This window comes from Odocoileus virginianus, chromosome 1, assembly GCF_023699985.2.
Source record: "Odocoileus virginianus isolate 20LAN1187 ecotype Illinois chromosome 1, Ovbor_1.2, whole genome shotgun sequence".
Taxonomy (NCBI): Eukaryota; Metazoa; Chordata; class Mammalia; order Artiodactyla; family Cervidae; genus Odocoileus; species Odocoileus virginianus.
The window spans coordinates 30952662-30966212 of NC_069674.1; the positions used below are offsets into that span (position 1 = coordinate 30952662).

Genomic DNA, 13551 nt, shown 5'->3' on the forward strand with positions numbered 1-13551 from the left:
ATGGATAATTGGCCCTGGAAGACAGCAGAATATGCATTTTGTGAAGACTAGCCGCAGCTCTAGAAGCTGAAAAACGAAGTCCATCTGTGGTCTTCCTAGGGTGTCAGTGGCCAGAGGGTAATATTTCCTTCTGAAAATTTTCTCCAACACGTACTTTTCTCATACCTGCCACAGCTGGGTTTAAACTCTGTCAACAATATTGAACCTAGAACATTTTTATAAGCTCCACTCATATCTCCAATTACAAAGAAAATTAGAGCCCTCTCTAGAAGTTGAGTTTTCCCTCTGTATCTTTAGCTTTACATAGCCAAGATCATATTCCTAACCATTCCTCTAAAACTTTCCCTTCTTGCTATGTTTCTCTGCACTATTCTCAGTATCACCGGGTTCCTAATCACCACTTAGCCAAGCTGGAAACACCAAATTTGCTTCAGTTCTTCCTCTAACCTGTCATCCTTACCCGTGGTGTTGACTCTGTCCTTTTAAAGTTTTTACTATCACTTTTACTCAAATCCCTTCTATACACTACCTAGACCATATTCCCTTAAGCACGCAACTCTGATCATCTCATTGATTTGAGCAAAAAACCTCTGGGCCTACACACTATTTATAAGAATAAAGTTCAGTAGTGAAATTATTAAAGTCATTGATGAAAATTAATATTCACTGGATGTGGACACACGACAATTTCTCAGTCCCCGTTTGCTGGACTCTAAAACTGCTCTAAGAACGGTCATCAGGCTTCACAGTTTTGTTGTAAGGCTATGAAAATGTTTTCAGAAGTGCATACTGCTAAACGAGCGTGATATACATGAGTTTGAAACTTTATTTATTTATTTTTTTTTCCAGGAGATACACCCATCTGTTGAACGTGTACTGTTCGGACTATTTCCTTCACCGTCTCCGCCTGTCTCCTGCTGCAGACAGTTACAAACTTGGTCAATAACCGTCCTGGAAGGACGTGAGGTCCCCGGCTACGGACGTAGGTCAGAGATCTAAAAAGGCAGAAAGATTTTCTGGGTGGAGCCGGGGCAGGGCATGACCTAGTACCTGGCAGCGCCGCCGATTGGCGGAGAAGAAGGTTGTTCCCTCAGGGCGGGCGCTGATTGGCTGCGGAGGAGGAGTCATGACGTTCTAAGTTGAGCAAACACCTCCTCCTCATCGCCTGCATCCCAATTTCGGCTGGGAATTTGGATCCTCCCCTCACCGGGTCCCGGAACTCAAAGGCGGCGGGGACCGGACGAGGTGAGGGGGTGGTGGGGTGGGGTGGGTGCCAGGAGGAGCTGAGCTGATGGGCAGTGGGCTCAGCCTGTGAGATGAGCCAGAGACCGCTGGCGGGGCTCTGCCTATCCGCCCGGAGGTGCGGGCGAGTGTTCTGCCTACTCCTCCCTGCGGCGCTGGGGACCCGGGAGCTCCGCGGACGCCGGCCGTTGCCGGGACAAGAATGGGGAAGAGCGTGAAGAGCGTTCGGGCCTCTTCTCCAGGCCTCCCTCCAAGCGTTTCCCTGCGGACGAGGGGTGGGAAGTCGGGGGCAGTCGGCGCAGCCCCGGAATTTCTGTATAGGCAGGAGAAGGGATGGCAATATGGATTTCTTTTTTGGCCAGGGCTGAAGTGGGGGGCGGTTGCTGGGGAGTAAAGAATTGGTATTGAAGTTGTAGAACAAAGCCTCTGTTAATTCTTGGACCGTGTACTTATTTAGACAGGCGGCTGCGGGAGGGTGGAAGACAGATGGCGGCGGGCACCGCCCCTTCGGCCCAGCACGCTCGCACCCCCAAGCTTGCTTTCGGCGGTTACTGGTTGACCTTTTAAGCCCCTGGCCTGCTTAAACAAATTCGGATCACAGACTTATTCACACTGCCCCTGTGGACCTGACCTCCCTGATGGAGGCCGTCCCCCTCCATCCTCTGACAGGAAAAGTGCGGAAGTTGAATGTTTGGATATCAGCGTCTCCTGAATTTCTGAGACCCCGCAGGCGCTGTGCGGGCCAGCGGGAGAGTTCACCCGCGGAGGGGGCGCGGTTAGAAGCAGTTAAATACCCTGTTTAACTCAATGGGGCTAAATGCCCTGGCTACTTCTGGAAGAAATATGCTTTGCAGGTACTGATTTTAGGAGAGTGGAAGTGGGTTGTGGCGTGGAGAGAGGGAAAGAATGTGTTTAGTAACTGGAACGAAGACGAGCATTTTTTGATGTTGCTATTCGGCTGTGAAAATGTAACTGATTAGGGCGACCTAGTTGTGCACAGGAGTGAACTGTCATCCACTTTGACATATGGCTTTCATATACTCTATATTCGGAGAAGGAAATGGCAACCCACTCCAGTGTTCTTGCCAGGAAAATCCCAGGGACAGAGGAGCCTGGTGGGCTGCCCTCTGTGGGGTCGCACAGAGTCGGAGGCGCCTCAGCAGCAGCAGCATACTCTATATTAAAAAAACAAACAAACACAAACCAGCCATGACACTTGGTGTGGACGGCTTCTATATGTGTGTGTGTGTGGTCGACTGCTCCCTCTCCCGCTCTCCCTTTTTTGCTGTAAAGAGGAGTGAACCTATGGGCCACAGGACATTCTAGGTGTGTAACCTGGTGGCTGTTCTGCAAAATGAGCTAGGAGGACAAAGGTTTAAGTCAATGTCCCCAAATGACTTTCCCACTCTCCAGAAAATCCTGTTTGTTATCAACCTCACTTGTTATTGGTGACAGCATCATCAGAACTCTGATTTATTTGTCATTGAAAATTTATCCCATAACTAACCAGTCCTCTAAGCATTAGCAGGATTTTGGAAATGATCTTTGGTGGGTAACCAATCCCATTTAACATAAAATTTTCATTTTTTCCAAATATTCTTTTATTAATTTTCTCATAGAGATAACACTACAAACAGTGCCAAGTTTCTGTGGTGAGGCCACAGAAATTTCTATGGAATTCATGGAATCACAGAAATGCTGTATATCTGGAATGGAAAGTAACCAACAATGTTATTACCGTATTCATAGAATTAAGATACAGTCGATTATAAGATGCATCCTCCTTTCAAGGATGCTAAAATGTGAAGAAAAAAAAAGTAATTTAAATTTGATGAAATATAGTATTAAAATGATAACTTATTATCTTGAACCCTCACGCCTGAAGGGTAAAGGTAACGAGAAGGCTTACTGGGCTTTTTTTTTTTTTTCTCTAAAAAATTAAGAAGAGGGAGGGATGAACATGGAGTCATTGTGAAGGCCTCCCCACAGTGTGACCCAGAGGAAGGGAAAGTGATGATCTACTGTCAGGGGTGATGGTGGCTGTGTTTACCTTTGAGGAGAGGGCAGCCTTGCAGCGTTTTGCTTAAACATTTACTGAGTGTTTAATGACATGTAAGGCAGTGCTCAGCACTTTATGCCTCTTAGTGCAAATAAACTTCTCAATAACCCTATGAGGTAGGTATATATCCCATTTTGCAGGTGAAGTACAGACAGATTAAGTTACTCATCAAGGTCTTTGAGTAAGTGGGAAGCAGAGGAACCCAGGCCATTTATGGAGGAGAGTAGTCAGAATTTTTTGTGAGGTATCCCCCTCCTATTTTTGGCTCATGGTCACTGCAGTTAATGCAGGTAACTTAGGTGAATATCCTGTCTTTCTCTATAGTGCTTTTGGTATTTTGTTACCCTGTTTGTGTACTTTGGCTGGATCTTCATGAGTCAGAGTGCCTATTTATGTTCTAAAATTTGAATGCCTTTGTAATCCACAGTGTCCAGTCACTACTATGCTTAATGTTGTTGTTGTTCAGCTGCTAAGTCGTGTCCGACTCTTTGCGGCCCCATGAACCGTTCTTCACTGTCTCTGGGAGTTTGCTCAAATTCATGTCCACTGAATCAGTGATGCCATCTAACCATCTCATCTTCTATATACTATATTTAATAGAATTAGCATATTAAAGCTGAAAAGGATGTTATCTTTATATTCCGGCCTGAATTATGAAATTGAAGTCAAGGAAGGAGTCCCATATCTAGTTATATGTCTCAGCAGCCAGATCTGTATTTTAATACCATTTTTATTTGTATTTCATAATATTCATTGGTCTGTGAGATCTTGGCAAGAGATTAGCTCTTTTGTGAGCCTTGTTGGGCCAGTGGCAAATATGAATCCCTGTTCTTATTCATGAGTCTATTTTGTTTGCTTCACTGGTCTTTATGACATTCATTTAAATCTGCTCATTTATTTATTCATTCTGTCACCAAACATTTAAGTTCTCCTGTAGGGAAGTCACTGGAAATACAGAGATGAGGAAAACAATTCATTTCTTCAAAGAATTTATAGAGTTTAACAAAGAAACAAATTAAACAAATAAACATTGTGGATCCAATTCAGAACTAACTTTGCATTCCATCTCAGTGAAGCTACATTTGTGGGCTAGAGACCAGGAGACTGGTAGGTCGTATTATCTTTGGATGACTTTGAGTAGTTGATGGACTTGAGAACACATGATAATTTTAGATCAGGTTAATTAACACTAACAGATATGCCTCCCCCTCCAAGTCTACTTGTTTTTACTTCTAGTTAACTATTTTGTAACCAGATTTCCCTGGTGGCTCAGACGGTAAGAGCATCTGCCTACAATGTGGGAGACCTGGGTTCGATCCCTGGGTCGGGAAGATCCCCCTGGAGAAGGAAATGGCAACCTACTCCAGTACTCTTGCCCAGAAAATCCCATGGATGGATGGAGGAGCCTGGTAGGCTATAGTCCATGGGGTTCCAAAGAGTTGGACACAACTGAGAGACTTCACTTTCACTTTCATTTTGTAACCAGTTTAACATTAAAAGAATATAGCTATGCAACAGGAAATAGAAGTATGGAGGACAGTGTTGTTCAAGCCTCATGTTCATGACTTGTTCTAGCAAGCCTTGGGGTTGGGAGGTACTTGGAGGAGTTCTAGTCTATCACTAGGTGTTCTGTTCATTTGGAACTGTTATGAACCTCTTCAGGGTCATTATGGTCTGGATGCCAAATATGTAGTGTGGGTGAAGACTCATGGTCATGCAATTGCTTGCCTTTATTGTATCAGGGCTTCCTGGGAAACTATGGCTTTTATTTATTTATTTTAGTTTTAAAAATATATTTATATATTTGGCTGTGCCAGGTCTTAGTTGCAGCACACGGGATCTTCCATCTTCTTTGCAGCATGTGGGATCTTTAGTTGTGGCATGTGGGGTCTAGTTCCCTGACCAGGGATTAGACCTGGGCCCCCTGCCTTGGGAGCTTGGAGTCTTATCCAATGAACCACCAGGGAAGTCCCACTGTGGCTTTTTAAATACACTTGCATGTTTTGAATAAACTGGAAGTGAGGGTATAAATCATCTGCATTTCTCACCCTTTATTTACTTTAGTCAAGTGAAGGCTACTCCATCCTTAGTCACTCTAAATTTAACCAAAATGTATGCCTGACTGTATGCAAACAACTTGACACTGAGAAATCTTTCCCTGTGATTTGGTGGTTTTAGTGTGAGTCACTGGATTCTATTCTAGTGGAATTATTTCAAAGATCTAAAATATATGGACAAAGAGCACATTTCTGATTTGGGGGCTAGAGATAGATGATATGGCCTTAAATTTTCTTTAATGAACAATGTGTAATCCTTTTTACATGTCCCAGTGAAAGCAACAGAAATTAGAAGGGGCCAAGCCTAACTTTGTTTTGTATTTTATTGTTGAGTTGCTCAGGCTTGTCCAACTCTTTGCAACCCCATGTACTGCAGCACCTGGCTTCCCTGTCCTTCACTATCTCCCGGAGTTTGCTCAAACTCATGTCCATAGAGTCAGTGATGCCATCCAGCCATCTCATCCTCTGTTGTCCCCTTCTCCTCCTGCCTTCAATCTTTCCCAGCATCAGGGTCTTTTCTAAAGAGTCATAATACCCTCAGTTCAGTTCAGTTGCTCAATTATGTCCGACTCTGTGCATACTCTATCTTGGAGCAATTCAGAAAGTCTCACTGTTACATATTTCTTGATGACCTGAGAATGAAATGAATGGTGGTCCCAGAAAGTTCTATACTTGGACCAAGATTCAAGGCTCAAGCAGTTACTGATATAATCAGATTCTCTATAATCATCTCCTTACTAAGCATCCAGAAACTTAAAATTTACCTTGGCCGGGACTCAGGATGGATTTTTGGTGGCATGTAGGAAAGGGGTTGATGGAGGCACCCCATGCTGTGGGAGAACTGGTCATATAGTTGATACCATATGGATCTGATTTCTTTCTGAATTGAGCTGGCAGTAGTAACATGTGTCGGATATATGAGGCATGGATTTGCAGGCTTTGGCGAAGAAATCCCTAGCGTTAACTGTTAACCTAGGGATTCTTCTCTGGCTTAAAAGCAACCACGCTAGTCGGATTTTACTTCAGTTGCTTCATCTGTAAAATGACGAGAATAATAGTACCTGCTTAATTAGAATGCCACAAGGAGGAAATGAAATACTGTCTATAAAGTGCTCAGCATAGTGCTTGACATATAATGTTAAATCAGTGATAACTATTGTCCTATTTCTTTAAAAACAAAATGTTGGGAATTGGGATTCAAGAATTCCCTACAAAAAGTGAAAGTGAAAGTAGTTTCCTAAATAAAACAGAGAAGGTCACCCTCTGCTACTTTCGTTTCCTCTTCCCCAGGAAAGTCCGCCTCTGCAAACATGTGTGTGTGTATTACGTGAGTGTATGTGTCTGTGTCTCCTCCCACACCACTCCCCCGACTCCAAACAAAGGGAAGAGGAGAAGGCAGAAGAGTGTTTTTGAGAAAGGGGAAGCTGTGGTTATAAATCAAACTTGGGCTGAGGAGAGAGACTGAATTACTTGGATAGGTTTCCGAATCTTTGTGCCAAGAACTGCTACTAAGTATAGAAGATTAGGGTCACTTGGTCACCCATGGTATGGGAGATAGAACCCCTGCTGGGACAATGGGACCGTTTGTGGGCTTCTCAGTTTGTTGAGAAGAATCACTTGTCTTTGGAACTGATTTCATTCGTAAACATGTGTGTGCAAGTTCTATGAGATGTTGCAGATTTTCCTTTGGCTGGAGGGAGAATAAATGTTATGGGCTTGGACTTAACATAGTCTGTTTAAAAACAAAGCTATATATATAAACCAAAGCCTTAGATAGAGTAGGTAACAGTCTTATTGAAATGTTGATGTACTTACTGAAATGTATTTGCAAGAACTAGTCTTACTGAAATGTATTTGGCCTGAGTAAAATTTAGCCTGAACTCCTCATGATCAGACTGTTTACTTGCTGTGTGCTGTGTTTTCTCTCCCCGCCCTTCTTCTAAAGCCTTCTTAGCTGGACTCCTTGCTGTTTGCTTTATTCTTTTACTCTGTGTTGTGAGTTATCCTACAAATTTTCTATCTAGGGTGATAAGTAGTTCGCCTCTAGGAAATGTACTTGTATGTTCCATTGTTTCAACAAAGCTTCCCTCTCTTTAAGGTGGGTCTGATTTAGAGACTGCAGTCTGATGTAACAGACATGTGTTCCATAAGAATTTTCCTATATGCTAGGAAATTTCTAGAAGATGTAAGATTATTTAGTATTTATATTTTGATGCCAACCTTAAACATAGAAAAAGCAAGGTTTAGCATCCAAATGGTCTGAAATAACCTCTTACTACTAAGTTTATGTTCCCATTTGAAAACTGTTTAGTATTTATGCTTTAAAATTTTTTGTACAATTTACTCTGTGCTGACACATAGTAAGCCTCTTGTAAATATTTCTTAATTGAACAAATGAATAGAGTTATATATTCTGGGACAGCAGTTGGAGAACTGATTAAGACAGGTCTGGGTTTAATGTAATAGCAGGGAGGGGTGGTAGGGTAGAGGACAGGTTGGAAAGACGAAAATCAACAACAGGGTCAGTGAAGTGAGGCTGAGGGGTGTCGGGTGGGGCAGGGGTTTAGGGGTATGCTTTCCAGCTTCTAACACCTGTGTTAGAAAAACATGTTTGTTTTGTTTTCTTAAGTTTCTAGTCTGCCAGAACCAATGCTTTTATAAAATTCAGTACCAATGAATTACTAGAAAAAATGACCCTGTCATATAAAGATTTGTAAGTGCCTACTTTCTATTTCTGTATACATATCATCCTGGACCAGTAAAAAGCAGTTCAGTGACCGACAACAGGCTGTAAAACACACTGAGTCGAACTAGTTTAGGAAATGATCAGAGATCAAACTGGAAAGAGGTTGGAGCTAGATTGTCAAGGATCTTGTACATTATGAAAGGATTCTAAATTTTTCATCATTAAAATTGGTATAAATGATCTTCCTATATTTTATTATAGATTTACTTGCTTAAAACCTTTGTGCTGAATTTATGGTTTGATAAAACATATATTTTAAAAAGATGATTTTGACATAGCAAATATTGATTAGTGTCCTGTCAGTGCTTGGAACTTTTTGTTTTTGAATTTTGGATTTACCTTTGTTCGTGAAAGCTCAGTTTTGGTTGGGTAAAGGAACACTGTAGTGGCATCCAGGTTTCCCCTCTCCCTTCTGCACCTTGAATCTGTCACCACCCGGGTTGGTTGGGTTTTACAGCAGATTTCTCAGAAGACCAGAACTGACTGTGAGCCCTCCTGCCTCTCACCGTCCTGCTCTCACAGTGTCTCTCCAGTCACCAGGTTTCAAGATGCTGCGGATGCCCAGAACCAGACTGGGCAGGCTGAGCCCCAGCCTCTCCAGAGGGCTTCACCACAAGGCGGTGATGGCCTTGAGGCGGGAGGATGTGAATGCCTGGGAAAGGCGGGCTCCTCTGGCTCCCCGGCACGTCAAAGGGATCACCAACCTGGGATACAAGGTCTTAATACAGCCTTCCAATCGGCGAGCCATTCACGATAAGGTAATATTTCCGATTTGTAAAGATATGTGAAAGTGAAATGACTCTGTATGAAAATTACAGAGTATCTGAGTGAACATAACATGTTAGCTGGGCTGTGCTGTGCTTATTCGCTCAGTTGTGTCCAACTCTGCGACCCATCAGGCTCCTCTGTCCATTCTCCAGGCAAGAATACTGGAGCGGGTTGCCGTGCCCTCCTCCAGGGGATCTTCCCAACGCAGGGGTCAAACCCAGGTCTCCCGCATTGCAGGCAGATTCTTTACCATCTGAGCTGCTAGAGAAGCTCAAAACGTTTGCCAGTGTCACTTAAGGGACCACACAACAGTATTTCTTTACTTCGGGTGTAGTGAGATTATATAGTTAGGAGACTTCTAGTCTCCTACTTTCTTGAGCCCAGAATTTAGCCAGTAAGCATTGTTTTCACCTCATTCCATGCTTTCTCCAGTTTAGGGATGACATCCTTCCCATCATTCTTTCATGTGCGACCCTGGTTCTAGGATGTCTCCAGGAAATGCTTTACTATGTAGAGTTTGTTCATGAGTCCTAACCTTGCCAGTCACTTCACATTCATCATTCTCTTCATTCTTCACCCTAATCTTATGACACAGATTTAACTTTTATTTTGACTTTAGAGACATGCACGTGGTTTTTCTTCTGTGAGCCATTTGAAAATATGCTGCAGACAGTGACACTTTATCTCTAAATGCTTCAGTATTTCCTAGGAATAAATCATCTTCCTACATAGCCATAACTGTCATTTCATTTTCACACCTAAGAAATTAATAATTCCACAAGATCATCACACATACCCGTTTCAAATTCCCCATTGTCCCAAATGTTTTTTATGATTTTTATTTTAAGCAAGGTTTAAATAATGTTCATTGAATTTATTATTATGTATCTTTAGTTCTTTTAATCTAGAATAGTACTAGGTTTATTGTTAACTAGGTTTATTGTGGTGATCCTTTTGCAATGTATACACCTGAAACTAATTTTGATATACACCTGAAACTAATATAATGTTTACACCTGAAACTAATTTTGGTATATACCCGAAACAAATATAATATTCAGTTCAGTTCAGTTCAGTCATATCCGAATCTTTGCGACCCCGTGGACTGCAGCACGCAAGGCTTCCCTGTCCATCACCAACTCAAATTCATGTCCATTGAGTCGGTAATGCCATCCAACCATCTCATCCTCTGTCCTCAGTAAGAGGATACTGAATGAAGTTTAATATTTCTTAGAGGGATGGTTTTTTTTTGCCTTTAGAATACATGTCACAAAGAATATTCAGAGTGCTGTGTTCAAAACATATCTGAAATAGTTTTTCTATGTGATTACATGTCAATGTGATATCCAGTTGGATTTGTTTTTGTTCCTATTAAATTTTAACATTTGCTTTTAAATTCTTTTTGATTTAGTTTTATTTTTTAAATAAGTTAAATATTAATAAGCTTTAAAGATTTTGTTGCTGTTTTTCAGTCATTAAATCGTGTCTGACTCTTTGTGACCCCATGGACTGTAGCCCTCTAGCTCCTCTGTCTATGGGATTTCCCAGGCAAGAATACTAGATTGGGTGGCATTTGCTTCTCCAGGGGATCTTCCCCACCCAGGGACTGAACTCACATCTCCTGCATTGCAGGTGAATTCTTTACTGCTGAGCCACCTAGTGAAAATGAAAGTAGCTCAGTCGTGTCCGACTCTTTGCGACCCCATGGGCTATACAGTCCATGGAATCCTCTAGGCCAGAGTACTGGAGTGGGTAGCCTTTCCCTTCTCCAGGGGATCTTCCCAACCCAGGGATCAAATCTAGGTCTTCCACATTGCAGGGGGGTTCTTTACCAGCTGAGCCACAAGGGAAGCCCCTTTGAAGATTAAAACCTTATAAAAAGATCCAACACAGAGAAGTCTTGCTCTTATCTTAATCCCCTACATCCCATTCCTATCTCCCTTGTAGGTTACTGTTTTCATTAGTTTCTGATCTATCGTTCCTGTTTATTCTTACAAAAATGTGTGTATGTGTTTTCTTACTTTCCTTTCAATCTTATACAGAACCTTGTATACTGTATATACTCTTTCACACCTTGCTTTGCTCTTTGGCGTATCCCCTGATGCTGGGAAAGATTGAAGGCAGAAGAAGGGAACGACAGAGGATGAGGTGGTTTGATGGCATCACTGACTCAATGGGTGGAGTTTGAGCAAACTCTGGGAGATGTTGAGGGACAGCAAAACCTGGTGTGCTGCAGTCCATGGGTTCACAAAGAGTTAGACATGACTGAGTGACTGAACTGAGCTGAACTGAAGGCATATCCTGGAAATCTGTCCATGTCAGTTCATAGAAATCAGCTTCATTCTGTTTAATGTCTATGTAGTAATTACTCTGTTATTATTGTTCTCTGATTTATCATGATGTATTTAACCAGTCTACTATAAGTGGGCAGATTGTTTTCAGAGAAACCAGACATGAACATGTTTATTACTTTTACTGTCTCTCCTCTAGATTTATGCTTTCCTTTCAAGTAGATTCTTAACTAGATTTATCTTCATTTTATTTAACTGCCACCTCTGATGCTTTAAAAATTCTGCTTGGATCATGCTACCCCTTTACTTAAAAATCTGAAATAATTCTTTGTTGCCTCTATGTACTAGTTATGAAATCTCAGTTTAATGTGTAAGACTCGGGTTTCCCATTGATAAAATGGGGATAATAATAGCATCTACCTCATGGGAGTTTTAGGAATTAAATACTTCGCCCAAAGAGCTTAGCAAAGCATATAGTAATTTATTAATAAATATCAATGATTATAATTTTTGTTCAATAAAACTCATATTCACCATGATAATATTCACTCTACTTTTCTAAACTATTCACTTATTATGCCCTAAACATCTCCTTACTTTCCCATCTCCATATTTGTGTGTGTTTCTTCAATGCCTCTTACTGGTATTACCACCTTGTATTTCCTCTCTCTGTTCCTCCAAATCCTACTCAGCCTTTTAGATTAATTTAAATTTCTATATTTCCATGATCATCTCTCCTGGGAGTTATCTCAATATCTGTTAAATTAATATATCATTTAGATTATTAATAACCATACTAATTATCATTAAGTAATGATTATTCATATTAAGTAAGAATAATCATACTTTCTTTTGAATTCAACCTAATACATTGTGCCTCTGATTCTTTCTACAATATTTTGTGAGCCCCTTTACAGGAGGAACCTTGTCTGTCTGTCTTTGGGTTTTGGCTCATCTCTATTACAATCAACTGTACAGAGTAGGACAATAGTAAATATGAATTGAACCCCACTCCCCAAAAAAAGAAAGAAAAGAAAATGTTGCAGATTTATGTCTTTCTTTTAAAAATATACTCAAGTAATAAATTACCAGGCTTCCCTGGTGGCTCAGTGATAAAGAATCCACCTGCCAATGCAGGAGACATGGGTTCAATCCCTGGATCAAGAGGATCCCCTGGAGAAGAAAATGGCAACCCACTCCAGTATGCTTACCTAGGAAATTCCGCAGACAGAAGAGCCTGCCAGACTCCTCTCTACAAGATTGCAAAGAGTCAGACACAACTTAGTGGCTAAACAACAATAACAACAATAAATTACTATTTAGCACTTCATGTTTCACAGCATTGTTGAAGAAAAAATACATTCTACAAGTATATTTAAATCACGTGTTCTAGTGTGCTAGTGGCTATTAACTGTTCTCAAATAAAATTATGTGCTGAATTTTCTGATTTTTGTTTTTGCTGCTAAATGTTAAATTCATCTTTAGTCAGCAAGTAAGAATTTTAGAAGTAGTTTTTCCATTATTTGTTCCTTATGTTTTATTCTTTCAAAAGTTTGTGTCTTTAACTGCTAAATTTATTTAGTAAAGAAAATATGAATACAACAAATCAGGGAACTAACTTTCAATCAAAATTGCATTCCCAGGAATATGTCAAAGCTGGTGGCATTCTCCAGGAGGATATTTCTGAAGCTTGTCTAATTCTGGGAGTTAAAAGACCACCAGAGGAAAAATTAATGCCCAAGAAGACTTATGCATTCTTCTCCCACACAATAAAGGCTCAGGAGGCCAATATGGGTTTGCTGGATGAGATCCTAAAACAGGTATTTAGTGGCCAATATTCATAAATGTTAATCCCGAAACTTTTTTTTTTTTTTGCTTTTGACTGTCAAGCAGAGTTTCAGTTTTCTTTTAGCATCTAGGAAATGCATCATGTTATTCACCTTTACAGGAAAGATGATCTGTAAGATAGTGCTTGCATTGTTCAGCTGCCATTAGGGCTCCTCCGGGGCAGGTTCATAACACGAAGAATCAAACATATTTCATTCCTTTTGTATTCTAAAATGGAAAGAATGATAGAAACGTTTGTCCCAAATGATGATTAATTTATAAGGCTAGTTGGTCAAATATTAGCGAGTCGGATTTTAGAGCTGAAAAGAACCTCAGGGATCATACAACCCACCACCCTAATTTTTCAGGTGGAGCCCAGAGAGGTGAAGCAAATTGACTGAGGTTGCTCTGTAGTACCAGAACTGGACTGGAGACTATTTTTACATTTATTTTTGCATATTCATAAGGGGAAAAATTTTTTTTGAGATTATTAATACTGTGAAAAAACTAGCATCTATTTAAATTCGAGCGTATTAACTCAGCAAGCATTTACCACGTGCC

At 40.9% G+C, this 13551-nt stretch overlaps 1 protein-coding gene across 2 annotated transcripts in view; it reads left to right on the forward strand.

Moving 5' to 3' along the window:
• Positions 1-1147: 1147 nt before the first annotated feature.
• AASS (aminoadipate-semialdehyde synthase) overlaps positions 1148-13551 on the forward strand; it is a 70796-nt gene continuing 58392 nt past the window's right edge. Inside the window, exons 1-3 of one of the 2 annotated variants that reach the window (XM_070466452.1) lie at positions 1148-1245; positions 8627-8862; positions 12807-12983. In XM_070466452.1, coding sequence (XP_070322553.1) covers positions 8653-8862; positions 12807-12983 — 387 coding nt within the window. In that variant the 5' untranslated portion in view covers positions 1148-1245; positions 8627-8652. The remainder of the gene's footprint in view (positions 1246-8626; positions 8863-12806; positions 12984-13551) is intronic. The other variant, XM_070466461.1, reaches the window with a different exon arrangement.